We start from the raw sequence: 18,718 nt of genomic DNA on the forward strand, positions 1-18,718 counted from the left end.
AGACATATTTACAAACAGACAATTTACAAATTGGCAAGAGGAATTAGGAATAAGAGGAAAAGATACATAAGAGATAATTTTTATAAAGTATTCATCAGATTCTGTGGGGGTGTTTTTTTTCCTATGTGTTTTGTTTTGTTTTTCTTCCTCTGGATGGGGATAATATAGACCATTACCAGTCTAGTACAATTGTCTTAACTCTCTGCACTGTTGAGAGGAGTTGATTCTATCAAGTTGTGCTTCTCCCTCTTAACATGGCTCAACTACTTCTGGGGTCTAACCCCCAAATTTCCTCAAAATAATTCCAGAAGCTCCCATTTGAATTGGTTATCATAAGTAAACAATACCATATTGTACTAATCATGGCATGAGTGCTTTCCCTCCAAGTCTGAAGACTGATTCTAGGTTGGGACTTGGGGGTCAGGGAGGATCTGGGAGACTCTATTTTTGATTTCCTACCTTCTGTTTCAGTTTGATTGAAGAGTGACTGTCATTACCTCTATCTGTCTATAACAGGTTTCAATGGGCTTCAAGAAAACCCTGTGTGAATTAATGAGCTGTGAATTGTGGGAAATGATAAATTATAACTGAAGTTCACATTGATGTCATACTTTAAAATTATAAATGATCTTAGCTGATAAAATAATAGCTCATTATTTATATAACATTTTGGGGGGGGTCTGGACCTCTTACAGTAAGTATAAAATGCTTCAAATCTCATTTTGTCCTAATAAAATTTCCCTGAGTTAGGTAAGCACAAATATAATTTCCTCTGCATATGAGTTTTTTTTTTTAAAAGGAAGGATCAAAACATTGCAGAATTCATAGTCATTTAGGTACTGGGAATTCAAACCTAAGTCATAGAAAAGTCAAAAAGAATTCCTATAGAAAAACTCACATCCTTATATAGAATAGTGTCTTGAGCAAAGAAGTCATGGAGAAATTCAGGGCAAGGCCTCTGCTTGATACTTCATAGTAGAGCACATAAGAATTGGCAAGTCAAATGAAGAATATACTATGTGGTTGTATTTCTATATAGTAAATATACTCTATGGTCATATTTCGATATAGCATATGGTCATTTCTATATAGTATATATACTCCGGTTGTGGTTTCTGTATAGTATATATGCTCTATGGTCATATTTCTATATAATATATACTGTGTAGTTGTTTCTGTATAGTATATGTGGTTTTATTTCTATATAGCTTATATACTCTATGGTCATGTTTCTATATAGCATATGGTCATTTTTATAGAGTATATATACTCTGTGGCTGTGGTTTCTGTATAGTATATATGCTCTATGGTCATATTTCTACATAATATAAATACTCTGTAGTTTCCATATAGTATATATGCTATATGGTTATATTTCTATATATTATGTATATATTCTGTGGTCCTATTTCTATATAGTATTATCTACACTACGGTCATATTTTCTGTATAGTATATGTACTCCGTGGTTTCTACTTAGGCTAGTATATATTAGAAGAATCCAGATTGCAAAGGGCTGATGGGTGATGGGTGAGTAAGTAAAAATATGGAATAAAGACTGTTTTCTTCAGGAAGAGTTTTGTTAACAGTGAAAGGACAATGGGGGGGGGGGGGTGTGAGGGTTTTTGTTAGAATAGGGAAGCATTCAGCATGTTTGCCATTTCCATCAGCTTGCTTTACAGAAAAGGAAACTGAAGCAAACAAAATGAAGTGACTCGCGTGCAGGGTCACCCAGCTAGGAATGGTTCGACTAGAACTCAGGGCACAGTCTCCCTGACTCCAGACCCCGCCGCGCTGTGGAAGGCGCGCTTGTTATTCGACTTTTCTGGGTTTCTTTCCTCTTTTGAAAGATAACTGGGATTGGACCTTTAAGGAGCCTTTGAGCTATATCTGTTTCGGTATTTACTAGTTAACTCTATTCGTTTTGTTTTTATACTTGAAGAAAAGTTCCTTTTCCCCGTTCGGAAGGAATCACAAAATATGGTAAATGGTATCAGATTTAAAAAAAAAAAAAAATGAACGGTTAGCAGAGGATGGTTTCGATCCATCGACCTCTGGGTTATGGGCCCAGCACGCTTCCGCTGCGCCACTCTGCTGATAGTAGAATTCGTTTCTGACTGGCCCCTAAGAGGAGGCTGACGTGCCCACTGGTCCCGCCCTCTTCTGTTCTCCACCAATGAGCTTTCGATCTGGAGAATCCGAGGAGAAGCGGGTCGGGGGTCCGCAGAGGCGCCCGAGGCGGGAAGGAGCGACCCCCGCTGCCCCAAGGGAGGGATTCAAACAGAAGCGCCTCGTGCTCCTTCCAGAGTCGCCAAATGGGGGCGCAGCAATGCACAAAGCCGAGCAGCACCCTGTCCCTGAACCCCAGAAAATACCGGGAAGAGGTTTCCGCCTGGTTCTTGGGGTGACACAATATTTTTGCGGAATTTTACAAAAACAGATTTCAAAAACACACCCGAGACATTAGAATTTGGGGAAAGGCGTCTTGCGCCGAGAAGGGGGTTCGGCCCCTGGAAGGGCGGGAGGAGCGGGGGCCGTTGGGCCCGAGGAGAGCGGCGCCCGGAGGGGGGAGGGGAGCGGCGGGGATGACGCAATAATCCGGTTTCCCGCCCGCGCGCCTGCGGTTTTCAAACAGGTCGGGCCCTCGGCTATATAAAGGCCCGCCAGCCGGGGCCGGGGCAGACGCTTCAGTCCCCTCTAGCGTTGCTTGTCATCATGTCTGGTCGCGGCAAAGGAGGCAAGGGTCTGGGCAAAGGGGGTGCCAAGCGGCACCGCAAGGTGCTGCGCGACAACATCCAGGGCATCACCAAGCCCGCCATCCGCCGCCTGGCCCGGCGCGGCGGCGTCAAGCGCATCTCGGGGCTCATCTACGAGGAGACCCGCGGCGTGCTGAAGGTGTTCCTGGAGAACGTGATCCGGGACGCCGTGACCTACACGGAGCACGCCAAGAGGAAGACGGTCACGGCCATGGACGTGGTGTACGCGCTCAAGCGCCAGGGCCGCACCCTCTACGGCTTCGGCGGCTAAGGCGCTTCTTCCCCTCAGAGCAAACTTCAGGAGAAAAAGGCCCTTTTCAGGGCCCCTCATTTTTTCATCTAAAGAGCTGTGATGCGATCTGCGGGATTAAAGAGGATTTTCTGGGCCTGGCCTGGCCGCAGCCTCGGTGCTTGCTCCGGGAGGGCCGCGCTACGTTACGGGGTGCGGGGCGGGTGCCTGGTGGCCATGTTGTCCCCCCGGGCGCGCGTGGAGGCGGGCGCAGAATCCTGGCTCCAACTGCCCAAGAGCGGGTCGGGGTTTGCCCCGGCCCCCCACTAGATGGTGGGCGTCACTCCCTTTGGCACGGTAGGGGCCTTTGTTAAGCAACGTCGGCCAAAGTACCTTCTCTGCCCGTGTGCTGCTGGGCACGCCGGCGTGGGCATGGTTTAGCTTGGGAGGAGGTCACAGTGGCACTGCGCTGCCATGCTGCCCTGGTAGGTGAGGCAGAAAGCTAGAGCCTTCGTTTCGCGGGGATAGAGCCAAGGACACATTCGACCAGTGTTCTGAATTGTTCCAGCAACAGCCAAGGTACCTCAAAGGATAGGCTTGTTAAGAAAGGTGCCGGAGGGAGGAGGTGTAAGATGCAAAACATTACAAAAAATAAGCGGAAATTACTACTACAATAGAAAAACAATATAGTAAATGGCATTGAGTTATACAGGGTGCCCCCCCCATCTCAACTGAGATAGGCAAGTTAGCAAGTAGCAAATCTTGAGAGAATGCCAGGAGTACAAAGTTTATTGCATTAAATAATTGATCATAACGCACTAAATCTCATTAAGGAGACCAACCCTTGATAGAGTTTGGGGACAAAGAAAGCACCGAATCATAACACTTGAGTTTTATGGCAACCCATGAGATTTCATAAAAATGACAGTTCTACACGAGGACCCTCTCCTAAGTTATATTTGCTTCAGATTTGATAACAATCTCACTTTCGGCAGTAGAGAGGGAAGGTTTACAAACAACACTCTATCCAAAATGTGTTTGATCTTGTGATTTTGTTGACCCAGGTAAGGAATTTACTGATGCTATTACAAAACTGGCCAGGTAGCACTGAGACAAGCCAAGCCAACATTCAGATGGAGGAAACAGACCTTGACATGGAAGTTTGACATTTTTACATGCAGACAGCATTCAACTTTATTTCTTAGTTGATGGCTGAGAAACCAGTTTTGTTTTAGGTTTTTGCAAGGCTATGGGGTTAAGTGACTTACCCAAGGCCACACAGCCAGGCAATCATTAAGTGTCTGAGGCCAAATTTGAATTAAGGTCCTCCTGACTCCAGGGCCGGTGCTCTATCCACTGCGCCACCTAGCAGCCCGGAGAAACCAATTTTCGGTTAGAAATGATAGAATATAATACTTAGACATTTCCAAACATACCTTAAAAGCCTTTTTTAAGAATTATTTTTTTAAAGAAGCTCAAGGTAATAAAATCTTACATTGTATATGACATTTCAGTAGTTCTCACTTTTGAGAATAAGGAGAGAAGTAAATTTTCTTTTCCATTTGGACAATCAAGGTCATAATACAATATTTTAATTTGATTCCATTTAAATTTTATATTATGCTTGATTCTCCTTTTTCATTCTGCATGACTACTCAAACTTCTAATGAATTGTTCATATCGATTATCTGTATTACCCGTCTACATTGAAGATGGGCAATACATCTGATAATTTGTTTAGCCCTTTCCCACTTGATGACCACCACCCTGCTACTATAAAAAGTTGACAGAAATATTTTGGTGTATTTTATAATGTCCTTCAATAACTTCAGCAGAACATTAGGATCAAGGAATCAACAAGGAGTTGTCAGTCATAAGCTTTGTACTAGACACTAGGTAAACAAAGGCAAGAAAATTGAAAATTGTTTTCTGGAAACTTTCATAAACCAACCCCCCCCCTACACTTCTATAGGAAAAACCCCAAATGAAAGAGTCAAAACCTGAAAGGAAAATCTTGTTTCAAATTAACTGAGGGTAAAGCTACCAAGACACTCATGACATAGGTGCAAAACATTCCTCAGAGAAATAATTTGGAGGAATAGCCAAGATTATTATTGAGCAGTGCCAGTTCAATTTAAAAAATGATGTTCCTAGGTTGTTACAGATTTGTAAGGCAAAGGGAATACTTTACAAACCTAAACAAAACAAAAAAGATGCATCTAGAAAAAGTCCAGAATTTCAAAGGAAATAGAAGTTGGAGTAGTGGTAGACTTGCAGATTTTAGGCTATAATCATCTTAATACTAATATTCCAAATAGCAACTTGTTTCTAGAGCCTAAAGTGTCCCAGTGTGATAAAAGGAGTCTTCTGTGTCTTTGTATACTCTTGGGAAATCCTTATGAGAATTTATAGAAATTTATCTCCTACTGAAAGTTTTGCTTTGTACAACTTGGGAACAGGGTGTTTATCAGACTGAAAGGGAAAACATCAAAATTATATCTGATGTTATTAAATCATATAGTTTTCAAAAATTTTCAGGATTGAAGATAACTGCAAGCTTATTGTGCAAGATATACACAAAATACTAGTGTCTTCTGTTATACTGTGTATGTGAGAATTTGAATGGATGCAATTTCAATTTTCAAGTAGTAAAATACAGCACACTCAGAACACAAATCCCTAAGTGTGTAAAAGTCTACTTAAAAATTGAGCTAAGCCTTATGCATTATCTATACTTGGGATCCTAATATTTTCTTTTCATGTTATACTTTTCCCTTGCCCTTTGTGTAATACTTTGAGTAGTATTCCACATATATGGTATATAAAGCAACACTGAGAATGTCAGTATTAAAAAGATGTTGATTTGCTGAATCCATGTGAAACTAAGTTTCATTAGAGGAGCTCTGCAATTCTCAGAAACCACTTTTCTGGTGTTCATTACTTAGGTCTTGTTAGTTATAAGGGACTTTTGTTATTTTTTTTTGAAGCATTCACTTATCCACATGAGATTTTTGCATCTAGAATTCACTCAGGAATATGGTTGACTTTTTTGGATATGGAACATCCTCTATAGAGTATTTCAGTCTCTCTAGTAGGAATTCATGTTTTAGGGTAACGTTAGGAGTGCAAGGAACACTCAAGTTATTGGAGGAAGAAAAGAATAGTTCACTTTTTTTCTCATGTATTCCTGGCTCTAAAATGTTTCCAGATCACTTCAAAGATGTTTCAAAGCTCTTTGATTGTGTGAGCTTTCATTCACAGTTTATACAGTTTTGGGAATCTCATTTCCATAGATAGAATCAGCTTTTAGCTCAATCTATTTATAACCCAGAAACAATGATGAATAAGAATATAAATTATAATGGTTTAATGAATAGGGTTGGGAAATGCTGTCCTCGTGAGAGAAACACTGTCCATCAGGTGAGGGGCTGAGACCAACGATTCCATATTCAGATTTCATTGGATTTTGTTTTTATAACATTCAGGTCTTTTTTAGAGCAAGCACAGACAATTTAGCTCATATAGTAGAGACTTAGAATAACCAAGTAGAGAAAAAGGAGAGAAAAAGGTGAGGAGAATCAAATAAGGGAGAGAGAAAAGGATATTTGGAGTATAAATGGCAGGATTATGAGAACATTTTCCATTCAAGGACAGGAGATAAAAGAAATTAAAAACTTTTACAAATTGTGAAAACAAATTGTTTTTAGATAAAACTTCAAGGTCAGGACAGCAAGTAGCTATTACAATAGTAGAGTGGTTCTATCTATTTTACCATATCTTGTATAAGGTTGGAATGGGTAGGGGAACTTCTAATAATGGTCACTGGATATTTGAAGTATTTCTCCACTTTTAGTCCATCAAGATGTAAGCTTTTCTTTGTAAAGATCTTCTGTTAATAGTTAGCATCTGAACCTAGAATCTGGAAATGGAACCCCCCTTTTGATCAGAGATTTTTTTTGCATTAAAGATAAATCTTCTTGTATATCTATCAGTAAGATGAATCTCAGGTGGTTCATGATTCCATTTCCCCCTCTTCCATCCCCCTCCCAGTTTTTAGGTGGACCATAACTCTTAATTCTTTTAGGGAGATGGGGGAGGACTTAATTATCTTAGGTTCTTGTTCTAAAAACTGGTTTAGTACATTCAATCCACTTATCACCCCCCCAAGCCTTAGCTTTTGTACTTAACTTTTTAATACCAAATTTCCCAAAGGGGGGAAAAGTTAGAAATGTAGAATAAAAGAAAACATTTTTGTTTTCAGTTCAACTAAATATTTTTAATTTGCTCTCACATAAACACCTACTACAAATAAGGGGGTGGCGGTCACATTCACGACTAGCAACTGGCATTGGGAGCAAGAAACTGGTATGATGCTTTCTTTTAAAGGGGAAAAACTAGTAAAGAGATAAGATTGCATGTATTACCTTGTCCTAATCACCTTTTAATATTTGACCAAAGTGTTTTGGAATACTGTGTAGCACATGAGGGGTTCATATGATGTAATGTACTTTGTTTTCTTTTATGAAGGGACATTTTTGTAATAATAATCTCACATTAAAAAATGAATAAACTCACTCAAACCACCCAACAAAGGTCTTTCCAAGATTTATTATTTGTATTATTACTTTTTATGACAAGAAGTAGTCGTGGCCGAGTGGTTAAGGCGATGGACTAGAAATCCATTGGGGTCTCCCCGCGCAGGTTCGAATCCTGCCGACTACGACTGACTTTTAACCAATTCTGTCTTCTCTCACTTCCACCTTAAACTTCTTTTTCAAACAAGTTGAATCTCCCCCTCTGGGAGAAGGCAGACTTGTGCTGCATGATGCACCCAGTTTACTCTCCACCCATCCCTCTTCCTTGAAGGTCTTCAAAAGCAGTGATTTGGAAGAGAGCCAGGTAGGCAGTTCCAGGACTTCGGGGGAGTTGGTCTCTTTTGTTAGGTTCCCCAGGGTCCCCCACAGTCCTGGGCAGGTGTCAGGCGCTGGAAAGGTTTCAGTGGGCAAGCCTTAGTCCCGGGGCAGCCGGGGGCTTCCGAGGCTCCAGCCTTGAGGCTGAGGCTTCCTTGGAAGGCTCCCATCTGTGGTCCCCGCCCTCAACCACTGAAGAAGTTCTGTTGTTGGAAACTTGGTGCACTCGTCATCTGGTGCTGCTGCGGAGCCTCCAACAGATCCGAGTAGATGAAGTTTACACATCCAGAACACAACTGAACACAAGGCCCATTTACTGAAACCGAGAGGGAGGAATTCAGAAAGGGCGACCCCCCCCTTTAAAAACTACATTATATTTGTATGTTCATATACTGTCCGATGTGTATGAACTACAGCGGCAAAGATGGATTTTTTTTTTCAAGAAGAACAGAAAAAATAAAACTTTGTTCTTTTCTAGCTCCGAAGTGAATGTTATGTAATTAATTAAATGTGCCCTTCTCAATCCGACTCCTCCCAATTAGAAAGGGTGGATACCTGGTTGTGCTGGGGCCGGATTTCCTTTCCTAATCCTCACTCATCCTCTTTCTCCACCGTAGCAGGGAGAAGGGATCCCTGCCAAGCTAATTTCTTTGTGAATTGGGTTTACCCTTCGCCTTCACATCATTCGAATCCATGGAAGGATAAATAATGCAGGAGAGAACTATCTAGTCTCTGGGACTGTCCTGCTCTACCAGACTGCGTTACACTAGATGGATACAACCAAACCAGTGTTAGTGAAAGGTCGGCTTCCAATCTAGGGGACGCAATTCAAATTCTGCCCTTGGGAAATTAGCTATGAAACAGGAGGATTAAAAAGGCATGAGCATAAACATGTTGGCGGTTTCCTTGGTCACCAAATCTGGAGTTAGGGTCCTATCTTACAGATTCCGTGAAATATAAATCTCTGTCAAAGCTATCCTAACTTCCCTGCTCCCCACTTCCATCTGAGGCTGCCTTAGTCATGTTCAGCAAAATACTGGGAATGAAATTCTATGTAAAGGAATCACCATTCATAAAAGGCACCCCGGAGTTCACAAGCCCCAAGACAGGGACTCCCAACCTCCAGGATATCCATGAACGTGTTTAAAATATTAAATGCATTTAATTGTTAAAAACCAATTGTCTTTTCAAAGTTCTAATTTTCCTGGACTTCAGTTATCTTTGAACAGTGTTCATCGTTCTCTTCTTTATATACTCTCTTCTGTTTAGTTTTTTGATGACACCACTTTCAGCTTTGTCCATCCAATTACTGATTCTTGTGTCTTTTGGGGAGGGAGGGGGTATCCTTTCTATCACAGTCATTAATCACAGAGTCCAAAGGTTCGGTCCTGGGCTTTCTTTCTCATTAGCTTCCTGGGCTTTGGCTTTCATGACCATCTGATCTAGGCTGGATATTCTCAACTTGACTTTATTGTGTCCCAATATCTCTACTGAATTCTACAAATCTTCAATCTACAAACTCTGTCTTTCAGACATTTCCCACTGTTCTAAACATCTTAAACTCACAAACACTACAAAATCAAACTCATTATCTCTCTACCTATATCCTCCTCCTCCCCTCCTCCCTTCTCTAATATTGGAGAGGGCAATGCCATCTTTCCGGTCCTGAAGACTCACAGAATTAGGAGTCATCCTTTTAACATCTTTCCACTATATCCCCTTCTCTCTTTTGACACTGCTTCTGAAGCCAGGAAGATAGGGTTTTGGGGGAGGGAGGCTTAAGATCTATGTGGGATCATTTTGTGAAAAAAAAATCACCACACTGACAGAAGTAAGGTTAGACTTTAATTCACAGACTACTGCCATAGCTTACTACAGAAAGTTCCCAGGTTACTACAGAAGTTCACAAGACAACTACAAAAAGTACACAAGTTGAGTTCTTTGAAGAAAGCAAGAAGATAGCGAAGTAAAGCAAAGAAGACACAGCCACAAGCTGGGTTAGTGTGAACATCCAGGACAGAGAAAAGTTAAGAGGATAAATTGGGGTTCCATTATTTTATAGGGGCTTTTGAATCTGGGGGCAGGGATTTATTTACCTGGAGTCCTAGACAGGGAGGGGCAAGGTATTTTATACTAAAAGTTCATCCACCTCATCTAGCAGCTTGAACAATGGAATTTGGTCAGTGTTAAAGTAAGGTTAGCTGATCAGTGTAGGGGGAAGAAATTAATTATAGAACATATTTCTCTTAGCATGATCCTTACTTCAATACTACTACTGCTTCAATACAGGACCTCATCACTTCATGCCTGATCTAATAATCAGCTGGGGAGGGGGGGGTTCCTTGTTTCAAGCTTCTCCCCACTCCAATCTACCTTCCATTCAACTATAAAAGTTTCTTAAAGCCTGGGTCCTACCTCTCTTCTTAATCAACTCTGATGGTGCTGTACGCCTCCAGGGGCTACTTTTTAAAAAATTTTACTCAGTTTCATATTCCATATAATTCAGCTACACTGACTGCCTTCCTTGTAGTTCCTGGAATTGGACATTTTTACTTCTCTCTGACAGTCCTATGCCTGTTATGCTCTCCTTCCTCACCTCCAAGATTCACTAACTTTTCCTTAAACACAGCTCAAATTCCACTTTATGCTGGATAATTTTTACATCCTCCATTCATTCCTTAGTGCCTTTTAACCTCCTCCTACTTTGTATATATCATGTATTCAAATATATAATTGAATATAGTTACTTGGCATATTGTCTCTAATGTGAGCTCTTTGATGACAGGGACTAAATGTACATTTGCCTTTCTTTTAGCCTGAACACAGTGCTGAACACACAGTAAACTTTTAATAAATGCTTGTCCACTAACTGAAGACAAAGAAAGGGGGGGGGGGGGAGTTCAGGAAGAGGAAGTGGAGCAAATGGGGAAAAAAGTAGAGAAGATTGGCACATGTAGAGAAGGGGGCAGGGTGGAGGAAAAATGAAAGAATGAGAATGATTGGGGAAAAGACTTATTTTGTGACAGAGTTAAGTAGAAACTACAAACAGGAAAGTACAACAGTTCTCTACTTGCTCTCAAGGAATTTTACAGAACACTTATAATGCAGGGAAGTGCTACTTTATTTTGAGAAGTCACAAAGAATGAGGAGAGCCCTAGGGAAGATACACACCCTTTTCAAAAATTTGTTGGACCCAGATACAGAAATGGATAAATCAGAACCAGAAGCCGTTTTGAAATAGAATTTTGTACTAACAGATGAGAACCAGTAACAGGGAGACCGGATCTCTGCCAAGTTAACTGGCTTTTTGCTTTTTCTTCACATCATTCGAATAAATGGAAGGATAAATAATGCAGGTAATGAAGCATTTTACAGCAACATGTGGTATAAATAAGGGCACTGACCAAGAGATCTTAATTTTCGTTCCTATTGTGCCTCTCATTAATCAGCTACTAGCTGCACAAGGCGCGGAAATTCAGTAAACAGCAGCTTAGGTTCTCTCACAAAACAATGAGATGTAGGCTGAGAGCGTAGCTAGAAGCTACCGCAGGAAATGGCCCACAATTGGAAGAGTCGTACCTCGTCCTAGGCCTAAAATGTCTATTACTATTTATTCGTGTCTCACTTTCAGTTTTCTAGGAGAAACTTGACTGAAATAAGATCTGAAAATAAGGATTCTCCAGGTGAAAGGAGATATTTAGAAAAAATTCTCGAGTGGAATGTGTCTTCTGAGAGGCGGGATCACATACATTGCTCAGCGAGGTATTGGTTGTTCGAGCTTAAAAGGGGCAGGGAAAAAGGTTTCCCGCCTAGTGTCTGTGGTTTTCAAACAGGTCGGACGCCCGGCTATATAAGGGCGCGCCAGCGGCTGGGACTCGGCTGCTCTGGTTTGTGGTCTTTTGCCAACATGTCTGGTCGCGGCAAGGGAGGCAAGGGTCGGGCAAAGGGGGCGCCAAGCGGCACCGCAAGGTGCTGCGCGACAACATCCAGGGCATCACCAAGCCCGCCATCCGCCGCCTGGCCCGGCGCGGCGGCGTCAAGCGCATCTCGGGGCTCATCTACGAGGAGACCCGCGGCGTGCTGAAGGTGTTCCTGGAGAACGTGATCCGGGACGCCGTGACCTACACGGAGCACGCCAAGAGGAAGACGGTCACGGCCATGGACGTGGTGTACGCGCTCAAGCGCCAGGGCCGCACCCTCTACGGCTTCGGCGGCTAAACCCCCACCTTCACAAAATAAAGGCCCTTTTCAGGGCCACCCACTTTGTCTTTTAAAGACTGTGGCTCTTAAACTTTTTGTCCCCAGATTACTTTGGTAAGTTAAAAAAATGGTTACACGTGGGTCTATTGTCCCGAGCATTGGCTCCCTAAAAAGCTCGTTTTGAGTTTTGAGTTTAATATTTTATTAATGCATGCTTTCCTTACATGCTAAATAAGCAGGGAGGCGGTAAAGGCAAGAATCTAGGAGTGCCAACTTGGGTGGCTCCAAGGAATGCTGCAGGAACCAATCGGCTGCAGCTCAGGGCAGTACAGTGTGGCCTCAACCAATCAGGAGTGAGCTGAGCCAAGGCTTACTAGCAAGCCTACCTCATCCCAGCGCGGGGAGGGTCTGGGGAACCAGAAATTCCCATCACTGGACTTGAATTTCTTTCTAAAAAAGAGTTAAATCACTACGTGACCTTCGGCCAGTCCCCATTTGAGCTAAGTAAATTGCAGGGTGGCTTCTCATCCTAAATTTATAGAATTAGAGAATCCTGCTTTGGAAGGATTTCATTGAATTTCTCCAACTAAAGTCACTGTCCTAGAGCATAGGAAGATGGCGTTTTACCCGTCGTATTTCGTTCTATATGGCACAAAGCGAGACAATAATATTCACAAGACTCATTCCCCCTCTCCTTAAATTGGCTTTTCCCGGTTCTTTTTCCAAGATCCTTCTGAGGAAAAAGCAGCTGTGAATTCTAACCCCCAAGAAAACAAGGGCAGTACTTTAAAACTTGGTTACAAGTGATGGGGGTGGGGAGGTTTGGCCTGAAAATAAAAGTTGAGGTTAGAAGGGGAAGGAGGAGGCTTTATGAGCACAGCCTAGCCTCAATTCTGTTTTTTTTGTTACTTTTATCAGACTGGGGAATGACTGCCCTTTAAGGCTGTTCATCATAATTTTCTTTGGCTAAAAATGAAATAACTATAGTTTTATAAATGAAGTTTTATTCTCTAAGATCTTTCCAAGAATCCACGGGTGGATGGCATCTTTTGATACCAACCCAGAACTAAATGAGTAATCGATATTTATAGAATTTTAACAAAGGATCATCAATTTTTGGCGGCCAACCAAATCAAGTTTGTGCATTTGTGTATAAAGGTGTCACTGATTACTTTATGATTCTCTAACCCATCCATACTTCAGGTTCTAAGTTAGAACTGACAGATTCAATTAGCACCAGGACTTACTGTCTCCTCTTCTCCCGTGATATTTTATACTGTTATCAGATGATATGGATATATAAAATGTTATTAGATAATGATATGAACATATAAAACATTGGGTTGTTCACCCTTTCCAAAATGTCATTAGTATAAGAATTTATTCAGGTTCTTATTTAGATAACCAGAGCATTTCTTGCCTTCTTAGACTGGTCTTTGATTGATCTAGTGGCTTTTTAGAGATGAATTAAAAATATTTGACCAAATCCAACCAGAGAATGATGTTATAAATATCCAAATGTCACTGGAAAAAATCAAGGTTCCCACCCTTGGTAGAAATGGGAAAAAATGTTACAGTCTGTTCCTGGGGTTAAAAAGGAAAGTGGAAGGGGGATAGATACATATAATAGTTACTTATTCTAAAACTTTAGAAATGATAACTTATGTCCCTATTTTTAGAATAACCCTAGAAAGCAGGTGAGCTTATTATCTTTATTTTACAGATGAGAAACTGACCCAGAAAGAATTGAAATGAATTGTCCAGCAAGTAAGGACCAACATAGCTAATATATGTCTGAGCCAATTTTGAACTGAGTCTTTCTATTTTTCTGTGCTCTATCCACAGATAACCTAACTGCCTTCTAAAGGTAGAAATACCTAGAAGTCTGAGGAGGTAGTGTTCTTGTTTGGTTGTTTCAGTCCCGTCTGATTCTCCTTGATCTTGTTTGGGTTTTTCTTAGCAAAGATAGTGGAGTGGTTTGCCATTTTCTTCCCCAACACATTTCACCAATAAGACCTGAGTTCACATTTGAACTCAGACACTTGCTAGAGCTGTGTGATCCTGGGCAAGTCTCAGTTTCTCTCAAGAAAATTTGAACTCAGATTTGTATTGGGGGTCTTTCTGATTTCAGGGAGTTCCATATATGACAATCTATTTTCACCAATACTTCACTGTTTAGAGTGAGCCAAGACTTTAGAAGTCATCTTGTCTAATCCTTAATTCCCTTCACTTTCTGATGTGGAAAGAAACACCCAGATAAATCAGGAAATTTTTAAAAGATCACAATGCACTGGTCTTTAGATCCAGGTTGCCTTTGGAGAGAATCCTATTGTATTTTTGTACTTGTTTCTTTAACTCACATAATATTTTATATTTTACTACACTTCATATTTTCAGAACTGAACCCATTTCCTCTGACTCCAACTACTGCACTCTCTTTGGGACATAATGAGGAAAAGTTTTGTTATTTGTTGTTTAATTGTTTGGTGGGGGGGAGCTATACGAGAACATGTGGATTTGGCTATGTGGTGTTTGAAGTGGAGGTGGAAAGGAATGGAAGGTTGGAGATAAGAGGTATAGATGTCCTTTGGGTGGGTGTGTGGATTTAAGGAATCAGAACTGAAGGGAATTTTTGTGTGATTGTGTGTGAGTGATCTGGGTAGTTAAAAGGTTTTTGAAGTGAATTTTATATTGCCAAGAGATTGTGAAGAGATAAGAGTGTTAGACCCCATTAGAGGTTGCTGTGGGTCCGTGGGCTGATGTCAACAGTTATACAGTATATATATCCTACTATATACAAAGAATTTTCATGTATGATTGATCTCTTAGAATCTCATGGAGATTGTCTATGGCTTTCTTTTTTTTTTTAATTTGGCAAGGCAGTGGGGTTAAGTGACTTGCCCAAGGTCACACAGCTAGGTAATTATTAAGTGTCTGAGGCCAATTTTGAACTCAGGTCTTTCTGACTACAGGGCCCCATGTGGCTTTCAAGAAGGCAAAGTGTAACTTTCTAATGTCTTCTCCCCCAGTTCAATGAATCATCAGCCCAGTTGCTATTTTTTAGGGACTAGAGTCCTTTTGTATATCTCACCTTGTCTTATTATCAATTATTCTAGCTGACATGGTGATATTTGCAGTGCCAACCAAACCTGAATCAGCCTCTAAGCTGGGGGTGAATGGAGCTAGGAAAGTCAGGACAAAAACAGAAGTCTTATTAATTTCAGATGATGCTGGGGCTACTTAGATACATGAAAGGGCTTGGTCCACATCACAGTCATGAGACTGTTCTCATGGTTGGCATTTCTTGGGACAATAAAGGCATTCTTGGGTCCCAAGGGTAGAGTTATTGTCGCAAGTCTTGGGGTTGTGATTATTCGGAACCAGAGTTCTGAAACAGGATCAGGACAGGAACAGGGATTGTGAACATGTGATGGATGATCATGGAAAATAGGGGGAGCAAAATCCTCGGTGAATACCTGGTGCTGGTCCAATCAATAATACACTTATCTCTTCACAATCCCTTGGCAATAAGAAATTCACTTCAAAAAACTTTTAATTACCCAAATCACTCAAACACACAAAAATTCCCTTCAGTTCTGATTCCTTAAATCCATACACCAATCCAAACACTGCTTCAAACATCACTTTCCAGAACACAAAGGATTATTGTTGGACCAAGTCAGGACACACAGCCTGCTTTATACTGGACCTTAGCTCTGGGAAAGAGGGTTATTTCCCAACTACTTTGATAGCATCAGTGGGAGTCCTGAGAAGAATAACACCATGGGATCCAAAACAAACTTCTAAGAGCAGACACAATGTGCCATCCTAGGAAAAGAGAAAAGAACAAGGCAGGAAGATTGTGGTGGAAGGAGAGGGTCAGGAAGGAGGGAAAGAATGGACCGGAGAAATGAATAGAAACAGGCAGTGTATAAAAGCACGACCTGCCATCTACACCAATGAGAGGAGAGCTATGACCATTGGCTTTGGTGACAGTCATAATATGAACACCACCAGGGTGGGCAGCATAGTTTAAAAACTTATATTTGTAACATCCCCAGGACTTCTTTTATCCCAGCCCCTCAATTTATAGGTAATGGGTACTTAGGATGAGAAGAAAGGTGAACTTGAATGCCTCATTTGGAGACAACAAAATTCTGTAATACCTTTGCAGACCTCCATGAAGCATTTGCACCTAAATTTAAATGCTGCATTGCTTTTGTAAACCTCCTTCATGGGTTTGCATCCTGAATTTCATGTGGAAACAAAATACTCACCCAATACTCAGTTACAATCTGGAGAAAGGTCAAGGAACTGTCAGTTCATGGACACTGTGCTAAAAACACAATATACATCTTTTTTGTATCTCTTACCCCCAACAAAGGGGTCAGGGGCTGAGAAAGGTTTGATCAATGTTGAAATATTCTTCCCTTCTCTTTTCCTTCTACCTATGAACTTTCTCTGTCAAATGTCCATTCTGGTTATAAAATCCTGCAACTGACACTAATCTGGCTGGGCTCAAGATTTCACTAGAGAATTAGGTCTTATATACGAAATTGGGTTAAAAGAGAAATAAAGGGGGTGGCTAGGTGGCACAGTGGATAGAATGCTGGCCCTGGAGTTAGGAGTACCTGAGTTCAAATCTGACTTCAGATACTTAATAATTACCTAGCTGTGTGGCCTTGGGCAAGCCACTTAACCCCATTTGCCTTGCAAAAACCTTTTTTTTTTTTTTAAAAAAAAAGAGAAATAAATTGACTAAAGTGATAACACTCATAAATGAGGAGAGTGAGTTTTTCAGGGCAAGCAAAAGGCAAAGTTTTCTCAAGAGTCCTTGAACAACATCAAGTCACCCCCTCCATGGGCCTAGGGTCTCTGAATCTCTTAGGAGAGATCTTTAGAATAGACTTGGGTGTCTGAATTTTTTTACTAGATTGAAGAACTCAAAAATCTAAAGAGGACATTCTCAATTTATGCTTCTCTTGGACAAAGTTGGCTTTCATTCAAACATCATATAAACAGGTCAAAAATGGTTATATCTTTCTAAGGGTTATATACTTTTCAGTCTACATAAAGGTGTTTTTAAAGTCAGTCAATACATAATTAAACATCACTGTACCAAACACTTTGTAAGTACAGTAGGTTGGGTTTTTTTGGTGTTTGAGGGTGTAACCTATCCTGGGCTGAGCCCACTTTGTTAACTTTATTTCTCCCTATTCTGTACATCATGACCAAGAATGTGTCCTTGAAGCATTGTAGGACAATCTTTTTCTTTCTTTGAGTTACCTAACAGATGATGGTTCAAGGTTTCTTACCATGATTTTTTTCCTGCTTCTTCCAGGTACAATGAATAAAATGTACTAGCCTTGTTCGCTTTATACAATGCATGTCCCAGTTCGCTTCTCTGGGTCATTCTTTCCTTCTTTCCTGTGTTCTGTGGGGAGTGGCAGTCCTGGACCCATTCAGTAACCACTAGAATGGTAGTTGTTAGGGGCTCCTGGAGCCCATTAGGGATATGGAAGTCACACCCCAGTTCCATTTAACCATTGAATTAGCTTTTACAAAGGGACACTTACTTTAAAGATATAGCAAGAACAGATTCTCACCACAGGACCATATCCCTCCCTATTACACCTTCTCAGTCTCTGGGAATGAAAGGGTAATTAGTATTTTTTCCTCAGTTCCAAGGTAGCATTAGTTCCAAAAAGTTCAAGTCCAAGGTCTAGTTCCTCAGGACTTTGGTGCTAGATCAGAAGCAATACCAGATTTGGATTCTTAGTTTCCAGGATCTCAACAGCTCCAGGTTCCTGGTTGGGGAGTGGATCCACCCACTCCCTAATATTTGTAATGGAAAAGATCAAGACTTAGGAGGAAAGCCCTAAACATCAAGATCTCAGGGTCCAAGGGGGAGGATCGGGAAGGGAAGTTAAGTTTCTCAGGCTTTCCCTCCTTACTAATGTTTACTGCTTTGGGTGAAGGAATGCAGGAAAAAGTTCTGCCTACTCTCAGTTAAGGCCATTTTAAAGGTGTAGGCTATAGAAAAAGGCTATTGCTAAACACAGGTGGTGAAGTGAATGAGAGCACTTGGCTTGGAGTCACCTCAGAGCTTATTAGCTGTATGACCCTGGACAAATCACTTAACTTTTGATTACATAAAACTTTAGAAAAAACCACATCAAACCCAAGAGAAGGTAGAACCCACCAGAGAGAGAAAGATTATTTGGCATTCAGTGAAAAGGAGAGGAGGTCTTCCATATCAGTTTTGGAATTCAAATAGAAGTTCTGCCTTTTTGTCAGATTGAAATACTCTGTATTCATTGTCTTTGTGAGTCGGAGAGCTTGTGGGGACAAGACCTGGATGACACTCATAACCATGATGGTGTGACCACTGATCTTGAGCCAGGCATTCTGGAGTACAACTAGCAATAGTGGAAGTGATAGAATTCCAACGGATTTATTTAAAGTCCTAAAAGATGATGCTGTTACAGTGCGGTTCTCAATGTGCCAGCAAATTTGGAAAACTTGACACTGACCACTGAATTGATCAATTTACATCCTAGTCCTAAAGAAAGGCAATGTCAAAAAATGTTTAAATTATTGAACAGTTGTAACTAATTTCACAT

General features: G+C 41.1%; 1 protein-coding gene, 2 non-coding genes and 1 pseudogene across 3 annotated transcripts; 3 read left to right on the forward strand and 1 right to left on the reverse strand.

Moving 5' to 3' along the window:
• Window positions 1–2,024: 2,024 nt before the first annotated feature.
• TRNAM-CAU (transfer RNA methionine (anticodon CAU)) lies at window positions 2,025–2,096 on the reverse strand. The gene has a single exon. It is a non-coding gene; the product is annotated as a tRNA-Met (tRNA).
• Window positions 2,097–2,661: 565 nt separating this feature from the next.
• On the forward strand, window positions 2,662–3,142 carry LOC141488531 (histone H4). The gene has a single exon (XM_074188654.1). The coding sequence runs from the start codon at window positions 2,716–2,718 to the stop codon at window positions 3,025–3,027; it is 312 nt and encodes a 103-aa protein (XP_074044755.1). The 5' UTR covers window positions 2,662–2,715; the 3' UTR covers window positions 3,028–3,142.
• Window positions 3,143–7,625: 4,483 nt separating this feature from the next.
• TRNAS-AGA (transfer RNA serine (anticodon AGA)) lies at window positions 7,626–7,707 on the forward strand. The gene has a single exon. It is a non-coding gene; the product is annotated as a tRNA-Ser (tRNA).
• A 4,080-nt stretch (window positions 7,708–11,787) lies between these two features.
• On the forward strand, window positions 11,788–12,157 carry LOC141490091 (histone H4-like; annotated as a pseudogene).
• Window positions 12,158–18,718: the final 6,561 nt, after the last annotated feature.

Source organism: Macrotis lagotis, chromosome 5 (assembly GCF_037893015.1).
Source record: "Macrotis lagotis isolate mMagLag1 chromosome 5, bilby.v1.9.chrom.fasta, whole genome shotgun sequence".
Taxonomy (NCBI): Eukaryota; Metazoa; Chordata; class Mammalia; order Peramelemorphia; family Peramelidae; genus Macrotis; species Macrotis lagotis.